We start from the raw sequence: 21,024 nt of genomic DNA on the forward strand, positions 1-21,024 counted from the left end.
TCCAGCACCAGCCATTAGTGGCCGATGCGTCTGTGTTGTGCTCTATCTCTAAATGCCTTTCAGCGTTTCTGGCTGCCCAGTAGAGCAGCAGCTTCCACCTGTAAGAGCCGCTCTTTGAACCACGGAGCTGTTGGACTGCAGTCAGCGCACACAGCACAGGGGCAGAGTCGCGCTGCTGCAGCCACGTGGAGTCAGTGTTGCTCTGTGCTGATGAGGCTGTCCCCTGAATTACTTCAAAGCAACAACAGGGCAATGAGCAGAGCTGCTTTGCTGCTCCCACAGCTGTAGGGTACAACAGGAGCTTAGCACCGTTCATTGCTAAGTTGGGGTATTGGAAAAGATGACCTCAAAGTGCCCCTTTCAACTCAAACGATTCCATTCCTCAAGGCTTCAGCACCTTCTCTTACTGCGTGACACATTGCTGAGCTGTCCCATGTAGGTGATGGTGCTTTAATGAGGTGGGACCGTCCTTGGCTGGGTGCAGGAGGTGCTGCCCATCACACACGGGAGTTGATGCTGTACATCTTGCTGGTGACAACATGGCACCGAGATCCCTGGGGATGGCTGGGAGCTGGTGGGAGAGACAGGGCTGCATTGAGGGCTGCATGTCACTGCTGCCACAGTTATGGGACACACAGGGAGAAATGAGCCTGGACAGCCAGCATGGGTGCTAACACCACCAGGAACTCAAGATGCCCAGGGTGGGGGTGGAGCATTTCTTCACTCCCCCTGTGCCCCCACAGAACCTATGGGGCTTTGCTTGGCATAAGGCAGCCCCCTCCCCTCCCCCAGTCAGGGTGCAAATGCCAACTGCCCTTCATTTGGCTGCAGCCTGCAAGAAGCATCTGCACCCTCTGAGTTGTCCACCCAGGTATATCCCTGCAGGACAACACAGACTGACCTGTGTGGGCACGGAGGCAGCACGTGAGCAGGACGGATGCCATGAAGCAGCCCATTGAGCCGGCCATCCCCAACCAGCAGGACCAACCAAAGTCATAGTGAACCCCCAGGAAGAGATTGTGGGACACCAGCATGGCCCTCTCCACGTAGACATCCACTGCGTACCACACGGAGCCCACGAGACCCAGGATACCTAGGAGGAATGGGGCCAGTTAAGAGCAAGCCATAGAACCTCCTACCTCCCAGAGCACCCGTAAGGAGCTGCCTCTGGCTCCCTGTGTCCCAGCTGTTCTGACCACGCACTCCCAATGCCAAGGATGACCCCAGCCCCGTAGCACAACTTCAGTTTGACACGAGGTTCTTCCTTGAGGAACTTGATGCAGTCGAGCCCAAGGAGCAAAGTAGCCCAAGCCAGGCCCACCAAGAGGTCCGCTGTGATCAGCAGCGTTCGTGCCACCACGATCTTCACTGGGGAGAAACAAACAAAGCAGAAAGGGGAACTGAGAGCATCCAAATCTTTGCCCACAGAATCACATTATCCCACACTGTCACTCTCTCTATGTATATTTATGTAGGACAAGGAGTTTCTCATCAATGTCAACCCATCACAACAAGGATCTCCCTCTCAATGGAAAACTCTTAGCCACAGACTCAAAGATGCCTCGTTGGGTGTTCACAAGAGGTTAAAAGAACTTGGTGCAATAGGCAAAGAGTGCTAGAAATGGGTTGGTTGATATAGTAATGCTCCCACTCCAGACCATGCTGGCTTACCTGGATGGTCTGCCAGAATGGAGTCATACTGGTCGCAGGTCCTCACTCCATCCTGCATGTTGGTGACACATTCCCTCCAAAGGCCCCGGCATTTGTGGCTCACCTGGGAGCAGGAGGAAGGATGTTCAAAGAGCAACTCTGTGTGACAGGGATCATAGAATTGAGTTGGTAGGGGCCCTAAAAGACCATCTGGTCCAACTCCCCTGCATTAAACAGGGACAGCTCCAACCAGCCCAGCAGAGCAGACCTTTATGCCCTCAGCCACACACTCACTGCTGCTCTACTCACCTCCAAGCTGTCATCAGCGTTCACCATCCAGCAGTCGGTGCATGTGGCAAGGAGGAGGAATAGAGCTGAGAGGAGAGTGAGACCAAATGCTGTCATCTGCAAGATTGCACCCATGAGGACACCTGCAAGGGAACACAGAGATGCCTCTGGCCACCTCCCAGGTACCTGGTCCACTGTCTGGGTCAGGACATCCTCTGCATCCTTAAGAGCAGCTCAGGTGGCCTCCAGTTGTGCCAGAGGATGGAATATCAGGAAGGATTTGTCTATAGGGAGTGTGGTCAAGCACTGGAACTGGCTGCACAGGGGTCCCCAACCCTGGAGGCATTTCAGACACAGGTGGACATGGCACTAAGGGACAGGGCTTAGTGACAGAACTTGGTAGGCGAAGAGGATTGCGCTCATTGATCTTGAAGGCATTTTCCAGCCTAGATGACTCTATAAACCCTCAGTACTGCCCCCCTCTGGGAATCAAGAGCTGCTTGGAAACCATTAAAGAGCTGCTGTAGTCAGACTCCATTGTCCGAACACGAATCTCCTGATATCCTGAGGTTTTCTTAATGCTTTCATCATTCAGTGAAAGGATTACCCACCTCTCCTGGCCATACCTTCTGAGCAGCTCCCCACAGCCTTCCTCCCTTCCCCAACACTCTGTTTTACAGGCTTTGAAGAAAATCTGTTCAGCCATTTGAGTTAAAGCAGAAAAACAAACCCCCCCCACCCCAAAAAATTCCTCCTCTAGAGGAAAAGCTCAGTCATTGTTTGCACTTGGGTAACTCCAAAACAGCTTAGTTTTACTGCTGGAGCCTTGGCTGGTGCAGCAGGTGGTGGTACTAGATTTGTTGTACTCGGAGGTGTTTTATGGGGAGTTAATGATGTTTGGGGCAAAGGGGAGCTGTATGGGGGCAGCTTGGGGGATAGAGAATCATGGAGAGGTAGAAAAAAGCTCTTAAGATCATCCAGTCCAACCATCCACCTACTACCAACACTGCACACAGAGCTGTGTCCAAGCAGGAAAGCCTTACCTTCATAACAGCATCCAGGCTCATCCTCACTGGGGTACAGCCATCTGAAGTCACAGAGTGGGATTCAGTCCCACCTGGATGGGATGTGGAGGCACCCAATGCAAATGCAATGCCCACTGAGCACTGTGAGCTTACGTCTGGGCTGGGCTATTTAATGCTTCTCCAGGGCATGTCAGAGTGCTTTGTGTGCTAAGGCACAACACACGGGGTGGGGGCTTGTGGTTAAATGGTAATTGGCTGGAAACAGAGATTGGCCTCCAAAATAACATCACATCTTGACACCTGTGGGAACCAGCTGGGGCTGCAGAGAAACACTCCCCAGGTGGGGGACTCTGTGTCCTGGGCAAATGTCCCCCGTTATTTAATCACACCTTTTAATTAGTGCTCATGGGTGAGTGGCCTGAGGTGTGTTGGCTCCAATGCAGCAGAGGCAGACAGACGGAGGTGGCAGGAGGAAGAAGTTAAATGCAGTTTATTGCAGGGAGGGTGATTTCAAACCCTTAGTGTTATCCATTGGGTTCCCAGCTGTGAAGCGGCCCAGCATTCCCAAAGGCATCTCAGGTTTCAAATTGGCAGAGAGGTCAACCCAGAGGCAGCAAAACAAGTCACCTTGATGGGACCCTCATGGATCCTGGGGGCTCTGTTCAAAGAGGGCTATGATCATCTCTCTGGCTCCCCCAGAATCCAAAGCTTTTAAGGGAGGGATGCAGGAAAAGGCTGTAAAGGACACAGCCTCGCAGGGGGCACTTAATGCAGCCCGTAAAGCTTGTCCATTTCCTGGCTGTGTGGGGGCTCCCAGGCCATTATGCACAGTCACTCCTCTCTGGTGGTTTCCAGCTCAGACAACGTGGCTGCTTGGCCAGAGGCATTTTTGTGGGCTTATTGCTGACCCTCGAAAGCAGCACCTCATGCTGCCCAAATACTTCAGCTTTTTTCCTTACTACCCAGAAAAAACTGCTTTATTGCAAAGCATTTTGTTACAGCATCCTCTGAGCACCTCCAGCTTAAGCAGTGCCCCATGGCTGTCAGCCGTTAGCGTGCTCTCATCTCATGGCTCAATGGGAAACAACACCCCCATGTATGTACTTGTAAGTCGTGAGATACATTTAAGAGAGGTACTTTTATTATTATTATTATTTTTCCCCTCTAAATAATCCTCTGCAGTATTGAACTACAGGGATTTTGGCACAATCCTACGGAGCAAATTCTTGAGATCCAGCCCTGCAGAGGCACCCAGGTCCTTGACACAAGTAATTGCTGTGCCTTTATTTCAGATTATCCTGTTTCACGTGGCATTTTGGCTCATGGCAAGACTTTTCTTGACCGTACCTGTGCATGTAGTGGTGAAATCTTCCAGCAGGGTTTGTATACCTTCATTTTCTATTTACAGTACTTAGATATCCACAAAATGGCCGAAATTCTGGTCTATTCTCCACATGTATGCATTGATGATATATAAAAGAGTTTTGTTTTTATTTTCTTCTCATCCAATCTGTGGATTTACCATATATGAAATGAGCCCACCTGTTTGATTCTAAATTGAAATGCTTGGGGCATTGAAAAGATGCAGGTGGAGGGATGAATGTATCAGTCTTTCAATAATTAAGAACATTTCCTTGGTCACTGAAGATGAGACGAAGATTAAATCTGCATCATATTGGTTTTGTAAGATAAAAAGAGGGAGGGAGTGGGGACAGAAAGCCACTAAAGTGCTCTTTTTAGTGATTTGGATAGCAGGGGATCCCACGCATCGCATGCAAGGCTGTGGGCCATCCCAAGCCTGGCAGCCTGTTCCCATATTTAATTCCACTCTGCCATGGGCAAAACACACCAGGGATTGTCTGGAGGACAGTGGGAGCCTTTGTGCACCCAAACATGTAATTGCTTCTGCAGCTCAGCTATTCTTCCCCCTCTCTTATGTTCTTCCAGCCTGGGTGGCTGATCCCAGAGAGCCATGGGACTGAGCCTGTGGCAGTGTCACAGGAGTTCCTAAGATCAGTGTTTTGGGGGAGAATAGGGCATATCTGTGAAGCAAAGGCTGCAGGAAGATAGGGGAGCTGGGCAAAACCCCTGGGCCTCCAGCAGTGCCAAGGAAAAGCAGAAATCAACTCAATTAGCACAGCAAGGAGCAGCCCAGCCCCGAGTTCTTGGAAAAGAGATTAAACCCTGCAGGTCTCCTTCAAGAACAGCAGGGTGACGGCAATGAGTGCTTTGTTGTAGGGCTGAGCTGAGGAATGGGAGGTGATGGGGCCTGGCTGGGAGGGCCCACATTAGGCTGCAGCCATGGGACAGACCCGCACTAGGCCGCAGTTTGGGAAGGGCCATGACTACAGAGGTGCAGGGCCAGGCCAGTCATGGGATTCAGGTGTTTTAGGCTTAAATTAAGTAACCTTTTAAGCCACGGTTTGAGCAATATCACCTACTTGGCTACACCTGCAATGTCCCCCTTCACACTGTCTCAAGGCCCGGTGGGCCACTGTAAGGAGCCACACTTATTTCAAGCAGCTCCCCATAGGCTGAGAAGACTTGGCTCTCACCTAGGAGCCAGCAGCAGGCAGACATCTTCAGCCCAAACCCTCTGCCCAAACCACCAACCCTATCTCCCTCCCCAGACCCACTGCCCTGCCTGGGGATAAGGCCTCAGCCCCACGGCACTGACGTGGAAGAGATGGGAAGAGGCCCAGGTTGGGATGGAGGGCAAAGAGATGACTTCAGAAGGACACCCATAATCAGAAATGTTTTAATGGAGTCACAATTTTTAGTACAAACTATTTGAAACACACAAACCAACACAAAAGTAGGAATCCCAAACAACGCTGCTCCCACGGCGTACATTGCACAGAACAGTTAATGCATGTTTACATTAATAGAATACAAACATTCTTCTACACAACGCTTTATATAAAAACACACTTCAGATACATATGTTTTTAAGCACGGTTTTCCTTCCCAATCCTCACTGCAGTAGCTTTGGGGTGTGTTTTGAGGGGAAACCAAGCACCAATCTCCCTGACGGTGCAGACACTACAAGCACTGCTCTCCCCTGATGGCTGACGATATTTTTACATGGGGTCTGCAATGCAAAAGAGAGAGAGGGCTGTTAGTCCTTCCTGCCTTACAGGAGCCAACCCCCAGCGCAGGGACTGTTCTGCTTCCCTCCTACAAGGGGAGGTGCTGCCCCAACCTTTGCTTTTGGGACAACTGGCCATATTTAGCAAGGAAGAAGAGCAGCACATGAGCATAAAGCAGACCAAGGGAAAAATAAAAGCAGGGAGCAATCAGCTATGTAGGTAATGGGGATTTGTAAAGTAATAATTAAAACAAAATAAAAGGCAAAACCACAAAGCCAGGCTCTTTGGATCACTCCCACTGTTCCGTATCCTGCGGTTTAGCTGGCACACCACGTACAGCAGACAGACAGATGGCAGCACGAGGCCTTCGGAGGATCTACAGGAGGAACTGGAGCGCTGGTGTGTTAGTAACAGCCACGGCGTGTCAATTAACACTGCTGAGCCTAAAAGACTTCACCGGTCCTACTGGGGAAAGGGCATTGGAAACAGTGGGAAGACATCAAAATTCACAGGTTTGTCCATCTTGGAGTTAACTGAAACAGCTACGCTGGGCACTAAATAAAAACAAACCATTGCTTGTGCTCACAGCCCCCACTTGAACCTGGCCAACACCAGTTTGTTCTCCTGCTTAACAAGGCCACGTATTTGTGCCTGGTGAGAAATATGCCGGGGTCAGATTTTAGCTGACAGAGCTCAGCTGGAGCACCAACAGCCATCAGACCGCCGTGCTTTCATTCCTTGTGTGCTCACATCAAGAAGGATTAATACAAATATCGCTTTGGGGCAGCAGCCACGCAGAGCACACCTGCACCCTGAGAGCAGGAATGTTTCCTAAGCCACCAAAACTGGGGTATGGGGGACACTGAGCCCATTCAGCACAGCTCAGCAGCATCGCCTTCCCTGGAAAACATGGTGGCGAGGCTGCAGGAGATGTAGGGGCACAAGGGGACAGCTGAACATGGTGGGATGCTCCAGCACAAAGCGCCTCTGTGCAGCCCACCCCCAGCACCCAATGCTAAGCACTGGGGCACGGCCCAGCCACCCACAGCCCCAACAGTACAGGGCTGGAGGCGGAGGTGCAGCCCCCACAGCATGGTGGTACTGGATACAGGCAATTCTGACCAATTCAGCCCAGCAGAAGAAAAGTCTCTGGTGGTACCCGTGAGCTGTGCCCTGTGCGAACACAGAGCAGTGCCTGCTTTTGGGAGGGGAGGATGTGGGAGGGCAGGGCTGGGGTCAGACGTACTCCCGGGCTGTGGAAGGCTGCGACTGTCGGTAGTACTGCTGTCCTTGGCGCTCCTTGGCAGGGCAGGAGCAGCACAGCAGGGAGCCCCCCAGCATGGTGAGGCTGGCAGCCCCCCAGCCGACAAACAGCGCTGAGCCAAACTCGTACCTGCAGTAAGAGAAGGGTGGGGATAGCATCAATGGGGTGCAAAAAGCAAAGAGGAGTGGGGCTGCATGTCATCACTGCCCACCCCAATATAGTGCCCAAACCAGCCCCATGGGATGCAGAAGAGCTCAGGGAAGTGGTGACCCGAGCAGGCTCCTACCTGGCATTGATTGGAGTGTTGGCACTGAAGAACTCATAGGTGACCTGTGTGGCGTACAAGGATACGGCCGCCAATGTGCACAGACCTGGGTGTCAAACACTGAGCATCAGCAATGCCCAACTCATGGCCAAACAGCCCCATTTCCCTCCTGTTAAAGGCTATTTGAGCCTTCCTGCATCAAAAAGACTTACCGCAGAGGATGAAGAGGACACCTCCAGCAACAGCGATGCGGCTCTTGGTGATGGGATCCTCTTCACCAACCTTGGTGCATTTCATGCCCACAACGCTCACGATGATGCCGAAGAAACCCAGGAGGAGAGAAATAACCATGAGAGCCCGGGAGGTCTGGATGTGAACTGCGGGGGGGAGAAATACGCTGCTTACATTACTACAAGACAAAGTCACTTCCCACTGGGATGGACTTGCCCTTAACACCCTCTCCTTTACCTTATCCTTAACCCTGTCCTCACTGTGTAGGGTCACTCACAGCTCCTGGCCAGGAGTCCTTGGCTCACTCTCAACACCAGGGTCCCCATCCTTCCTCCCCATCATGCTCTTTTTCCTCCCTCCTTGCTCTTCTCACTGCAGTTCCAGCAGCAGCACCATCCCCAAATGCTGTGCACAGCCCTATGGTTGGGATGTGCTCACATAGCATTTGCTGTCGGGATCAAACCAATATGGACTGGGGGGCAAAAACACACAAAGGGACTGAAGCCCATGGGAGCAAGCTGGGCTCAGGCCTACAGTGGGGCTCTGACCCACATCAGAACTCAGACTGGGTGCAAAGCAGGACTGGAACACAAAGAGAAGAGCAAGCCCCACAGCTGGATGCAGACCCATGGTGGAGCAAGGAGATCTCGGTGCACTCTCAGCACTGGGGCCTCAGCCTTCCTCCCCACTATGCTCTTCCTCCCCCCTCCACACTTTTCTGGCTGCAGTTTCAGCAGCACCACGGTGCCCAGCACTGCACAGCCCCAGGGTTGTGATGTCCCCATTGTGCAGCTGCCATTCCCAAATTCGATGCCCACCACGGGGCTCAAACCCACAGAGCATGGGGAGGGCGAGGGCTTTAAACCCATGGGCACAAGATGGGCTCAGCCCTACAGCGGGGCTCTGAGCTGCAGCGGGGCTCAAACTGTGGGTACAAAGTGAACTGGAGCACAGAGAGAAACACGAGGGGCTCAGACCCACAGCAGGATGCAGACCCACGGAGGAACAAGGAGAGCCCTGACATGAACTGGGCATAGATGTTCAGGGGGAAGGTGAGCAGTTCCCACAAAGCTGGGATGGGGAACTCAAACCTAAGGGGGTGGCATAGGGCCGGGACCCACGGGATGGCTCAGATCACCGGGAAGGGCACTAAGGGGGCTCGGACCCGTGCTGGGAAGTGGGCACGCAGGAGGGGTTGGCTCAAAGCCACAGGGGGTGGCTCAGCCCCTTGGAAAGGGCTCAGCGCCCAGGGAAGGGATACCCCCACCGCGCCCCGTACGCACCGTCGAGGGAGAGCAGCGAGTCGTGGAGGCGGCACTGCACCTGCCCGGTGCTCTGCGCGGCGCAGCTCATCCACAGCCCTTCGTGCAGCCCCACGGCCGTGATGATGGCATCTCCGGCGTACGAGCTCTGTCTCCACTGGGGCAGAGCCGCGGCAGCCAAAGCCGCCACCCACCCGCCCAGCGCCGCCAGGTACCCCGCCAGCTCCCGTGCTCCGCCGCCCATCGCCGCCGCGCTGCGCCCGGCCCGGCCCGGCTCTGCCCGGGGGTGTGCCCGCCCCGTCCCGCCCCGAGCTCCATCAGCCCCTCCTCTGGGCTGGGGGGGCCGTGGGGAGGGGGTAAGTGGGAGGTTGGGGTTAAGGAGCGGAGCGGGGCGATGGGTGAACCCCGCAAAAAGAGGGTGCGGGTTTGGGGAGGGGGGGGGTTGTGAGAGATGGGGGAGGTCGAGAGGCAGTGGGGAAGGTTTTGGGGTGGGGAGGTGAACCCCTGGGAGCAGAGACCCCTGGGGCTGCTGCAGGGGCTTTTGGCTGTGCTAAGAGGAGCTTAGAGCTCTCAGTGGTGTGGAGCTCTTGATGGCACGGAGCTCTCGGTGGTATCAAGTTCTTGGTGACAGGGAGTTCTTTGGTGGCACAGAATCTTCCATGGGATGGAGATGTTGGTGAAATGGAGCCCTTGTTGAAATGGAGCTTTTAGTGGCATGGAGCTCTTGGTGACCTGGAGCTTTTGGTGGTACGGAGCTCTCAGTGCTATGGAGTGCTGGGTGGCATGGAGCTCTTGATGGTATGGAGTTCTTGGTGGTATGGAGGTCTTGGTGACATGAATCCCTTGGTGACATGGAACCCTCAGTGGTATGGAGCCATTGGTGACATGAAACCTTTGGTGGCACAGAGTGTTGGCATGGAACTCTTGGCAGAAGAGAGCTCTTGGTGGCAGAGAGCTCACGGTGACATGGAGCTCTCATTTGTGCAAAGCCCTTGGTGGCATGGAGCCATCAGTGGTATGGAGCCCTTGGTGACATGGAGCCCTTGGTGGCTGCTCAATGGGTGCAGGGAGCCGGTAGCTGCCCCAAGCACTGCCCTGCTGCGTGGCTGGCTGCCCTGGCAATCGTTAACCACCATCTCATCTGCAGTCAGCTCACGCTCAGTGCAGCTGGGGGCCGGCTGCCTGCCCCTGGCTGAGCTCCACACTTGGGGGACAGCAGCTCCTGCACCAGGGTGTGAGCAGGGAACCCACAGGGAATAAGCCATCCTCCCGCTGCTGCCATCCCTGTGCTGGGCACTGACCCTGCCGGCCCCTCTGCCTGTTCGTGCAGGGCGTTTTGCAGGCGGCGTTTCAGAGCGTGTGCTTGCATTCCCCAGATGGTTATGGTAATGGTGTGGGGACAATTCGCTGCCCTGTTTGGCTGCTGCTCAATGTCCTTCTTGTTCAGGGAGAGGGCAGAGCTCCTGGTCAGGGTGGTGGGTGTCATAGCAGGGTGAGCTGCCCCCACTGCCCCCAGGTCCTTTTTGCCCCAAACTGAAGTCCCTCTTGGGGGATGCTGTGGGGCTAATGTAGGGGTCACACCTCCACATCCTGGGTGCAGGAGCCCTAAGGCACCTGCAGACAAAGCCTGGAGGCTGTGCAACCAGGCTTTTGCCATGGGACAGTGAGCTCTGCTCCCTGCTGTGCCCCATCACCAGCACTGCTGGGCAGAAAACCACAGCCCTGTACGTACACATTGATAGATATGCAGTGCCAGTGCTTCCACTGCCAGCAGTGCGGGGCTGCTGCCCTCCCCTGGGCATGAGGATGGCTGCAAGGATGCACCCACAGCTGGGCTTCTGGAAAAGACGCCTTTATTCACCAGTCCTCTGCAGAAGGCACTTAAATAGCCGTGGTGGGGAGCGGGCTCAAACAAAGCAGAAAGGCACATGTAGTGTGGCTCCAGCCCTCCCAGCCCCACGCTGCTACCATGGCACTGGGTCCTCAACTCTAAAAAACATCCCTCCCTTTTCCCCACGTTCCTCACCCTCATCCATTCCCAAAGTCTGGCTGTGTATCTTGAGGTTGGTGGCAGCTCCACAGCAAGGCTGGGAGCCACGGAGCTCTCCATGCCACAAAGTAGGGCCCAGCCTGCAGCCCAGGGCTGAGCAGCCAAAGCCTCATGGCTGCAGTTATGTCCCAAATGGCATGAAGCTGGTGGTGCTGGCCCTGACAGGGCTGGGACCCTGCATGAGGGTTATCACAGTTCATCCTTCCCTGCTGCATGTAAGCCAGCAGTGCTGGTAGCAGCCGTTGGCTCCTGCTCTGTGCTTGTCTCTTGCATCAAATCCACCTCTTGCGTCCTGAAAAGCATCTTCACCAAATCGTCCGCCTGCACGCGCTCCTGTGGGACAGAGTTCACATCACCCCCTTCCCCTTCCACAAAGGGCAGACCCCAAAACCCTCCTGCTGCCCATGGAGCAGGGTGAGGTGCTTACCCGCTCGCTGTGCCGTGGGTCCAGGGTGAACCAGAGGGCGATGGCACAGCGTTGGCCTTTGGTCACAGCCTTCACCCCATGGGGGTTCTCTGAGCCAGAGGAGAAGCCCACGGCACGGCCACACTGGGGCTGCACCTCTGCCTGTGAGAAGAGACCCTGCTGCACCATAGGGACACAGGGGGAGCCAGCTCCAAAACCACGTTCACCCCTTGCACTGGCACAAAGCACTTTCCCCATGGATGGAGTGAGGCTTGGCAGCGGGCTGTGCGTGAAGCCCAGCTACTTACAGTCTGTGTCTTGGCATCCAGCTCCGTGAAGTAGAAAGCTCCCCCTTCAAAGTCCCCATTGAGGTAGAGGATGGCACTAAAGAAATAAGGTGACACCCATCACTCCAGGCAGCTCAGCCACCCAAACCCTGACCACAAACACAGCAAGGGACCAAGGCAGGAGAGCTGGAGCTGGGCTGCCCTTCTGCCCAGCTTCTCACCTGGGGACTGCAAAGCTTAACAGCCTCAGGAAGGGCAGCTCAGCCCCACAGACACCTCAGTACCTGTAATCCCGGTAGGTGTAGGCTGGTGGCTCCTTTACACACACCAGGGCTTCTGCATTGAGGATGCAGTTGTCCACATGCACCTCGTGGCTGTTGTCGCTCCGGCCTTCTTGCTTCTCTAGGGTGGAACAAGAGGTTGTGCATCTGTGCTCTGTATGTACAGGAACAGGGTCTGTCCCCAAGTGTGTGTGGATGTTGGGATCAGGTGGGGTTGGCCACTGCTCCCAGGTAACAGCAACAGGACAAGAGATGGCCTCAAGTTACACCAGGGGAGGTTCAGGCTGCATATTAGGAGCAATTCCTTCTCATAAAGGGCGCTGGGCAGGGGGCGAAGGGGCTTTGCATCCCTTTGCAGAGCAGTCGTTTGGGTTCATGCTCACCATCGATGGCTGTGCGGCACACCAGGTGTGAGTAGGAGAAATGGAGTGGGACCTCCAGGCGGAAGTAGGACTCCATCATGTGCCGCACCTTCTCGGTCACGTTGTAGTAGAGGTGGGCGCTCTGCAGGGGCACCTTGCCCTCCTGGCCCAGCTGCAGGGGACAGACAGAACATGGGCTCAGCTGCAGCAGGGCAGCAGCCCCAGGCACCCTCAGCCACACTAACCTTGAGGGCCTTCAGGACGGTGACGCCATAGAAGGTCTCACTGGGGGTGTGAGGCGACGTCTTCCCACGATAGCCATCCCCTGCTGAGGCTGCTGCCTGCAAAGCCCAGCCAACATTATCCCACCTGATTTCTGAGGCATCCCTGACCCTTGAGCATCCCCGTGCTCACGTTGGTGAGTCTCTGCAGCTCCCGGCACTCCTCAGCTGAGAGGACTCCATCCACCACAACACGCTGGGACCCATTCAGGCTTTTGGAGTTCATGGTGACGCTGGCTCCCTCGTACAACAAAGGGCCACCTGCAGCACAGGATTGGGATCAGGAGGGAATAGGGATGGGACTGGGGGCAGTGCTGAGGGACTTCAGGTTGGCACCGGGACCTGGAGCTCCCCGCACCTTCTCGGATGAACTTGCTCATTTCTGCAGACTCCTTTGCCTTCTCCTCCACCAGTGTCTCAATCTCCTTCATCAGGTTGCCGATCTCCTCTGAGATACGCGCTGCTGTCTCCCGTTCCACCCTGGGCACACAGTGGCCATCAGCTCCACTGCCCCACTGTCCCCAAGTCGGGAAGAAGGCATGCCAAGGCAAGGACAAGTTGTGTCTTAGGGCTGCTGACAAAGCCCGAGGTGTGAAGGCGTCATCTCAGCGCAGTCCTCACCCCCTACCCCGAGCAGCTTGGGGTGATCCAAGGACCAAGCTCTGCCCTCCAGCAGCCTCTCCCAGCCCCAGCATCAAAGAATTCCCTCTGCAATTGCTGTCTTGAGCCCAAGGAAAGCAGAGAGGTGCCCCCATTGGCTGCCCCCCCGCAATGGCAGCTGGACAAACACTCACTTTTGTTTCTCTCGCAGCCTCTTTGGTATCACCTCTTCGGGTGTCCACGTGTCCTGCAGCCACAAGGACAGCATCAGTAGCTGGATGAGGACCCACCTCTGATACCACATCCCCGTTCCTGCGGACATGTCCCTCCAGCTGCCACCAGTCTCAGTGCGGTGCCACTCACCGGGTCCACAAATGGGATCCCAAACACGTCGTAGCTGAAGAAGAGCAGCTCCTTCTCCATGAGGCTTCGCTGGCGGTACGCCTGGATCTCCTGGGTGAGGGGCAGGGCAGTGGGTCAGGGCAGATCTGTCTGCATTGCAACCCAACCCAGATCAGCCCACAAAACCTCTGCTAGGGCTCAGAACCCTGAAAGGACAGAATCCATCCTGTGCTGGCTTGTCCCAGTGGTCACCCACCTTTCGGGGCTCAATGGGCCTGGCCAGGTCTTCCCCCAGCACAGCAGTGTAATAGGCCAAATTCTGGTTCATCACCTCATCGTTTGGGAAGAAAAGCAAGTATGTTTTGGCACATTCAATAGCTTTTTCATAATTCCCATCTGGAAAGAGAAACAGAACCATTAGAGCACATCTTCTCCCTGCCTTGTTGGTGCCCAGCTCTGGCACAGGCACAATCCACTTATGGGGAGGATGATGTGAATTTGATAGGGGACAGAGTCAATGGGGATGAAGGGGAGAAACAACAGAGAAAGCTCAGATCTACAAAGGGCCTCCCTTTAAGCAGGGACAGATACTCTGAAGCAAAGATAACTGCTGACACAAAGGGAAATTAATACTGTGAGGTGCTCACCCACCCCAGCAGCAATCAGTGCCACTGGCTGAGGAGTTTTCATGCTTGGAAAATATATCTTAGAGCCTATTTCCAGACAGTAACACCCATCTATTTCCATGCTAACCTGCAATTTCCAGCCACTATAACACTCTGACCTACTTTCATCTTACAGTATTTCATCCTTTCAATCTTCTCGGAGTTCAGCTTTGGCTGTTTGTTTGTTTTTTAATCCCTCTGGGGAAATTTGCAAAGAAATAGTTCCATTTTTTTTTCTAACAAGGAGAACAAAAATAGAAAATATTCGTTTGCCTGGGTTATAACAAGAGCTCCTGGAGGGGCAGAGTGCCTCTTTTGTTTGGATGTGAGGCAGAAAGCTGGCAGGAAAAGAAAATGCCTCTCTAGGCTGTAGTGAAACTGCATAGGAATGTGGTATTTAAGCAGCATGGAGGCTCAGAGGGCAGCAAAACAGCTCTCCTAAGTCACACTGCTGTCCATGAGCCTTTATGCCCAAAGCACGATACCGGTGTTGATGTGAGCAGTGCCAGGAGTCCTGGCCATTGGAGGATGAAGCAATGAGCTGCTTACTGTTGTAGTAGGCAAACTGCAAGTAGTTGAAATGTGAGGGCAGGAAATCCTCCAGGGGCTTCTCGCGGCCAGGCTGCAAGGCGAGCTCTGTGACACAGCCCTGTTTGCAGCTCAGCACCTGCATGTAGTGATCTGGTGGAGAAAAAATCCCATGTCACTGCTTGGGGTCATCAAAGTGAATGAGACATTGCAGGGTCCCCGCTCCAACCACCAGCCTGCAGCACTGGAGACCCCCAGGGATGGTCCCATAAAGGAGGGTGTTCCTCCTGTCAGTCTCAGCCTCCCAGCACTGTGCCTTAGTGAGCCCTTCTCCACATCCCTCTGGAAATGGGGAGGGGTCCTGGGAGACCCATAGAGAAACCTATGTGGATCACAGAATGGCTTAGATCGGAGGGGATTTTAATGATCAAACCCCCAGCTGTGGGATGGTTGCTCTTCACTAGGGTCCCATTCGTGGCCTTGGACACCTCCAAGGATGGGGCACCCACAGCTCCAGGCAGCACAGTCAGGGCTTGGATAAAAGCTGTGCTCACCCCATAGGGAATTCTGGTCCCAACCCCTCACTCAATGCATTACACAGGCGCTCCCACCTGTCATGGCCTGGAACAGGTCTGCGTTGTACTCCAGGTAGTTGTAGCCTTCATAGTCATAGGGACCCTCACAGAGAGCACGGCACTCAGTGTCTGCCACAAAATATTCCTCCAGTGCCTTCTCCAGGTGCAGGACAGCAGCTGCAGGCTGCTCCTCGCTGTAGAACCTGACCCCCAGGCGGAACTCTGTCTGCAGGGAGCCAGGCAGAGCTGTGAGCAGGGAGCTGCCCCCCACCATACCCAGCCCCGGGCAGGTATTGGGGTAAAACCCAACATGAGGATGAAGCACCCACCATGTGGGGTCTGGCCTCCAGGTCAGCAAAGTCGGACTCCTTGACGCCTGCCATCATTTGATAGTACTCCAGGTTCTGCTTCATCTCTACATGCTCAGGGTTGGCCACGAAGAAGGTGTGGGCTGCAGCCACGGCATTTGCCACCTTATTGATCTGGGGAAGGGTAGTGGGGGGGGGGGTGAGGGACCCCAGCTCTATGGACTCCTCCAGATACAGAGGGCTACCCTGAGCGTGTATGTTTCCCCCCAGCCCCCATACTGGGTCAGTACTGGGTGTGGGGGTCCCGATATGAAGTGTGGGATCCCAGTACCGGGAGTGGGGGTCCAGTGCCGTGTATGGGGGTCCAAGTACTGATCATGTGCAGGGGTATGGATGGCTTCTCCCCCCGCCCCCTCCCGGCCCGGGTGCGGCAGGCCCCAGCCAGGCCCCGACGTGGCACTGCGGGGGGAGCAGGGGAGGGATGGGAGGAGGGCCCGGGGCCGCCTCCATGTCCCCCAGCATCACTCCCATCCCGCTGCCCGCCCCCTCCCCGCCCGCCCCTCCACTCGCGGGTTCCGCTGCGGTCGGATCGCAGCTCCGGACCCCTCCCGGACCCCGCTCCCCCCGCCCCTCCCTGGGATCTCATCTCCTTCGGGGCCGTACCTTGAAGTAGGCGACCTGCAGGTAGTTGTACGGGCTCCGCTTGCGGAACTCTCGCTCCAGCTCCTCTCCCAGCCGGTACCGGGACGGCTGGCTGGGCCCGCAGCCCCGGATACAGGCGGCGCGCCGCAGCAGCCCTCGGAAGAACAGCAGATCGCGGAGAACCGGCTCCAGCCCATCGGTCGGAACCACCGCGGTGCCATTGGCGCAGCGCAGGCGGCACCGAACCGACCGAGCTCGGATAGCGGCTCGGGCCCGCAGCGCCCGCTCCATGTGCAGCACCACGGCGGGCCAGTCCCCCCGAGCGTACGCCTCGGCTCCGGCAGCGAAAAGAGCGTCCGGGGGCTCGACGGGCAGCGGGGGCTCGGGGGGTTCCGATGGGCCCAGCGGGCCGGGCGGTCCCGCAGCGCACACCAACAGCGGCAGCAGCAGCAGCAGCAGCGCCATAGCGCAGCGTGCGGGCACGGCTACGGGGCAGGACACGACCCCTCCCCATAACCACGCCCCCGTTCCCCACGCCCCCCGCCATGGCCACGCCCCGAAGTTCCGCCTCGAGCGGATGTTGGGGGTGAGCCGGTTATGGCGGCTGTAGGAAGGGAGGAGGATGGTGGTGGTGGTAATGCGGGCCTGGCGTTGGCCTTGGTGGAAGGCAGCGCCGGGCGGGCCGCCCGTGTCGGCGACCCGGGGGACTTGGTGGCGCTGGCCCGGCAGGTGCAGCAGGTGAGGGCCGGGCACGGGCCCCTCGAGAAGCGGCTGTGCTGGAGCTGAGGCCTTGCGGACACCGAGGCTTCCCCTCACTGTGTGTCCTCCTGCCGCCCCTCCGAACACCCGTGGATCCTCCTGCCTTCTCTCAGTGCACCCCGCTCCTTTTTGGCCCACCCATGTCCTGCCCGCTGTGCCCCCCCCCCATCTGTGTGTTATGCCACCCCCTTGGGTGTGGTGCTGAGGAATATGATTTAGCCTGGAAGTATTGGGAATGGTTGGACTAGATGATCTTCTAGGTCTTTTCCAACCTTGATAATTCTGTCAATCTGTGTACCCCTCTGTCTGGGGGTGCTGTGGTGTCCCCCCACCATGCACAGAGTGCTGCGGGCTCAGAGCTCCCTGTGCAGCTCATATTACACCTCCTTTAATGTAAAGTTACTACCATTGCTTCCCCAGTGTGGAAATGGCCATAGGGCCCTGGCTGCCTCATCCTCGCTAACCCCTCTGTCTCTTGCAGGCAGATGAATTTGTTCGAGCCAACGCCTGCAACAAGCTGACTGTCATTGCTGAGCAGATCCGGTGCTTGCAGGAGCAGGCTCGGAAGGTGAGGATGCATCCAGTGGCAGGAAGGAAACGAGGATAAAGGTTTGCTTTTACTTGGCTGTTAGGCATTTGTGGGCTGGTTGTGAATCGTTGCCTGAAGCCAAGTAGAGAAGATTCAGAGGGATGACAGCCAGGGTTTGCTGTTTGGTGTCAACTGGGGGATGTTTTGGGAGCTTTGCTTTACTCTGCATATCAGGGTGGACTTCTGTCATGTGCACTGAGTCCTTTCAAAGGAGGGATGGGAGCTGATGGTCAGCCCACAGCAGCTGGGATGTCAGTTATGACCGTGACAGAAAGCTCCTGTCACTGTACGGTGTGCTCCCAGGAGGAGCTGGTGCAGCAGGGTGACACTGTGACTCTGGATGGTCACTCTGAGGTGAATCCAAGCCCTTGGGAAAAGACGAGCTTTGCTCTGAGGTTTGGGTGTGTCTCAGCTTTTGAGTTTGTCTCAACTCAGTTGCCAAAGCAGTTGATCCTGGCTGGCAACCCAGCAGTGCTCATCTGTCCTCTTCCACTTTGTCTTCATCCCTACGTGTGTGATCATAGAACCGAAAACAAGTTATGGAGAGAGAAAGGACCTACTGGTTACTGCAGCTGGTCCACTGTCATCGAGCCAATTATGTCATGTGGTCATTAAGAGCTGCAGCTGGGGAGCTGAGTTCCTCTGTGCTTGCTGTGCCTTCCCCAGTTTACTTCAGTAGGGAGATTCCCAGGGTCTGATTGTGTGTGAAGACAAGGAATGACTCCAGCCCATGGTGGGGCCTGGGGCAGAGATGAACCTGGGGTTGTGAACAGTTTGCTGCTGTTTGGAGGTACCTGTACCTCTGTGGAGGGGTACAGGAGTCCCAGAGTGCAGTTCAGCAGAGGAAACTTGAAGGAAATAAAGGGCTCTTTGAAAAGCATCTGCTCTGTGGGGCAGGTGTTGGGATGAAGAGTTGTGCTGGGAGAGCAGAGCTTGGTGGGCTCTGGCTGAGATGCAGTAAGTGTTTGGAAGTTATAAGAAGTAATTGGTTATAATTGAAATGTGGTTATTTTAAATGTGTTTTTAGGTCTTGGAAGATGCTAACAGGGATGCTGACCTGCACCACGTGGCCTGCAACTTAGTGAAGAAACCAGGAAACGTTTACTACTTGTATAGGAGGGAGAGTGGCCAAAAGTACTTCTCCATGCTGTCTCCTAAGGTGTGTGGTGGCAGCCTCTTGGGAAGCAGGGAAGGGAAAAGACCTAATTTATTGTACTTGGGCACTTCTGGAACTCAGACAAAAGCACTGGCTTGATGGAGCCATTCACACACCTGCACTCAGTTGGGTTTCTTGATCTGAGTTGTCTGCTGGTTTAAGGTGGGCAACATCTTTGACAGGTAGACCTCAATTAATTCTCTGCCATTCTGTTTCTGAAAGCAGCAAAATGCAATCGTGCCCTGGGCCTGCCCTGTCTGCTGTGGTTTTTGGCAGCAGTTTTCTCAGGTGCTTTAGCCCAGGGGTTTGCAGCTTAGTGTTTTGTTACTATGGGAAGTGGGGATGACTCTGCTCTTGAGTTAGTGTTGGAGGTGTCTTTCTTGCAGGTCACCTATTTATTAATGCACGGGGTGAAGACTTCAGAGGACATAGCAACAAGCAAGGTGGAGGAGCTCTGCAGGGTGATACTGTGTCCCCAGATCTCCCTGTGTCAGCAGCACTGTACTGTGCCTTAACTGGTCTTAGACTCAGGGTAGTTAATCCTAGTTTTAGGTTAGAAAGTGGGACATCTGTGTAGCTGGGATTATCTTGAAGGTGGTGGGGCACACCAGCCTGGGCAGGGGGGCTGAGACTATCAGCACAGTCTGGTTCCAAGGGAAACCTGATAGCAATGCATGTCTGTCCTTTCTCTTCCAGGAGTGGGGGACCAGCCCCCATGAGTTTCTCGGTGCCTATAAGCTCCAACACGACATGTCCTGGACGCCTTTTGAGGACATTGAGCGACGAGATGCTGAAATAAACATCTTGGAGAAGCTGCTGAGCCGGCAGGCAGCGCTGCCCCCGTGTACAGAACCCAACTTCCAGGGCCTTACCAAGTGATGCAAAGTGCGGTGGCCATACAGGACCTCTGAACAGAGCTAATGCCTGAGGACAGGCAGTACCTGAGCGCTGCCAAAGGCAGGGCAAGGAAAGAGACCAAGAAATGAAAATGCTGATGCTGCCAGTACTTGCTCTTTGCTTTAATAAGACTAATTCTGAATTCAGTCTTACTGGATTTTCTAGTAATCAAGTAGCTTATTTCTTTGACTTATGCCAAGCTGTAGCAAGAGGCAGATGATATCAGATGGAGTAATTTCAAAAGGACTTGGGGCAGATTGATAGTGTATAAAATATGTCCTACCCATCTGGCTCTGGTATATACCTCACTGGGGCTGTGTGTGGCAGGTAGTGATTTCAGGTGTGGGTTTTGGCCCTCATTATAGCACATATATTTAGGAAGCCCCGTGGCATGGGAAGAACTGTCACAATTGCATGCAAGGAGGTCTGTTGTTCCTTCTTCCCTTTCTAATGTGGATTTGTTCACCTTAGACCAAGTAGTTCTCCTCCTGACCCATGCCCTGCAGCAGAAGAAGGGGTTTTGGTGCCTGGCTTGAGACCTGAAGATGGGATGCTGCAGCCCTGGATTCTCCCTCAGCTCATCTGCATCTTATCTGCCCACAAGGCTTTTGTTACAGCGCTGCCATCAGCCCAGCCCCATCCTGCGGAGCTTCACTCTGGCTGACCGAAATCTTCTCAGAGTCATTGTAGGATTTAGGAAGAAGCTTTTCCCAGCGCACCCTCCCTCACTCAGAGCACTGGGCAAATTAAAAGCAATGTGTTGTTATTATTAGGCCAGGCTATAATTAATTCCTTATCATGTCACAAGTGCCTCATTTGATAGGGTGCTTCCACCCCCTGCATGTGTTATCACCCCAGGTCTTATTTTACTGCATGTTATTAAATCTGAAAGGGAGAAAGTTAATTACTGCATGGGCTGTAGTGCTAATTACAGCAACATCGGAGAACTGTGATTTATGCTTCTCTGGGAGGAAGGTGTTCCTGCCCCAGTTTTATCTGTTTCCCATCATTAAGAACTGTAAGCTGATGTACAAAGGAGTGGGGTGATGGCTGCTGCCTCTGCTTGTGGTTTCTTATGTGTGGGGTCCCTCACAAAGCTTATGGAAGGGCCTCTATTAAAGCTAATGGAGGGGTCTCTATTAAAGCTTATGGGGGGGTCCCTGATAAAGCTTATGGAGGGGTCTCTAATAAAGCTAATGGAGGGGTCCCTGATAAAGCTTAT

General features: G+C 54.7%; 4 protein-coding genes across 8 annotated transcripts; 1 reads left to right on the plus strand and 3 right to left on the minus strand.

Annotated features, from left to right (window-relative positions):
• Positions 1 to 359: 359 nt before the first annotated feature.
• LOC107323391 (claudin-16-like) lies at positions 360 to 3,113 on the minus strand. 3 transcript variants are annotated; one of them, XM_015882396.3, is made up of 6 exons: positions 2,982 to 3,113; positions 1,960 to 2,081; positions 1,672 to 1,774; positions 1,204 to 1,368; positions 902 to 1,093; positions 360 to 571 (listed from the first exon to the last, which is right to left on the minus strand). In XM_015882396.3, the coding sequence occupies exons 2-6, from the start codon at positions 2,071 to 2,073 to the stop codon at positions 498 to 500; spliced, it is 648 nt and encodes a 215-aa protein (XP_015737882.2). In that variant the 5' UTR covers positions 2,074 to 2,081; positions 2,982 to 3,113; the 3' UTR covers positions 360 to 497. The 3 variants fall into 3 exon arrangements, with proteins under 3 accessions (XP_015737882.2, XP_085365025.1, XP_085365026.1); XM_085508899.1 differs by lacking the exon at positions 360 to 571 and having other exon boundaries at positions 629 to 1,093; XM_085508900.1 differs by lacking the exons at positions 360 to 571; positions 2,982 to 3,113 and having other exon boundaries at positions 629 to 1,093; positions 1,672 to 1,809; positions 1,960 to 2,086.
• Positions 3,114 to 5,707: 2,594 nt separating this feature from the next.
• Positions 5,708 to 9,599, minus strand: CLDN19 (claudin 19). 2 transcript variants are annotated; one of them, XM_015882397.3, is made up of 5 exons: positions 9,096 to 9,599; positions 7,794 to 7,958; positions 7,603 to 7,687; positions 7,299 to 7,445; positions 5,708 to 6,054 (listed from the first exon to the last, which is right to left on the minus strand). In XM_015882397.3, the coding sequence occupies exons 1-5, from the start codon at positions 9,316 to 9,318 to the stop codon at positions 6,006 to 6,008; spliced, it is 669 nt and encodes a 222-aa protein (XP_015737883.2). In that variant the 5' UTR covers positions 9,319 to 9,599; the 3' UTR covers positions 5,708 to 6,005. The 2 variants fall into 2 exon arrangements, with proteins under 2 accessions (XP_015737883.2, XP_085365033.1); XM_085508907.1 differs by lacking the exon at positions 7,299 to 7,445 and having other exon boundaries at positions 9,096 to 9,362.
• A 1,311-nt stretch (positions 9,600 to 10,910) lies between these two features.
• Positions 10,911 to 16,934, minus strand: P3H1 (prolyl 3-hydroxylase 1). Of its 2 annotated transcripts, none has more exons than XR_014931789.1 (15): positions 16,423 to 16,934; positions 15,781 to 15,933; positions 15,488 to 15,677; positions 14,898 to 15,029; positions 13,940 to 14,079; positions 13,705 to 13,794; positions 13,536 to 13,588; positions 13,100 to 13,256; positions 12,875 to 13,002; positions 12,706 to 12,801; positions 12,482 to 12,632; positions 12,102 to 12,219; positions 11,839 to 11,914; positions 11,552 to 11,692; positions 10,911 to 11,457 (listed from the first exon to the last, which is right to left on the minus strand). XR_014931789.1 is itself a non-coding variant. In XM_015882391.3 (15 exons), the coding sequence occupies exons 1-15, from the start codon at positions 16,864 to 16,866 to the stop codon at positions 11,314 to 11,316; spliced, it is 2,178 nt and encodes a 725-aa protein (XP_015737877.2). In that variant the 5' UTR covers positions 16,867 to 16,934; the 3' UTR covers positions 10,911 to 11,313. The 2 variants fall into 2 exon arrangements, 1 of the variants encoding a protein (XP_015737877.2); XM_015882391.3 differs by having other exon boundaries at positions 13,100 to 13,221.
• Positions 16,935 to 16,980: 46 nt separating this feature from the next.
• On the plus strand, positions 16,981 to 20,706 carry C9H1orf50 (chromosome 9 C1orf50 homolog). The gene is made up of 4 exons (XM_015882400.3): positions 16,981 to 17,139; positions 17,642 to 17,728; positions 18,777 to 18,908; positions 19,602 to 20,706. Exons 1-4 carry the CDS (start codon positions 16,999 to 17,001, stop codon positions 19,782 to 19,784), a joined length of 543 nt encoding a protein of 180 aa, XP_015737886.2. The 5' UTR covers positions 16,981 to 16,998; the 3' UTR covers positions 19,785 to 20,706.
• Positions 20,707 to 21,024: the final 318 nt, after the last annotated feature.

Source organism: Coturnix japonica, chromosome 9, assembly GCF_054131305.1.
Source record: "Coturnix japonica strain WE chromosome 9, WE-NBRP24, whole genome shotgun sequence".
Classification (NCBI taxonomy): Eukaryota; Metazoa; Chordata; class Aves; order Galliformes; family Phasianidae; genus Coturnix; species Coturnix japonica.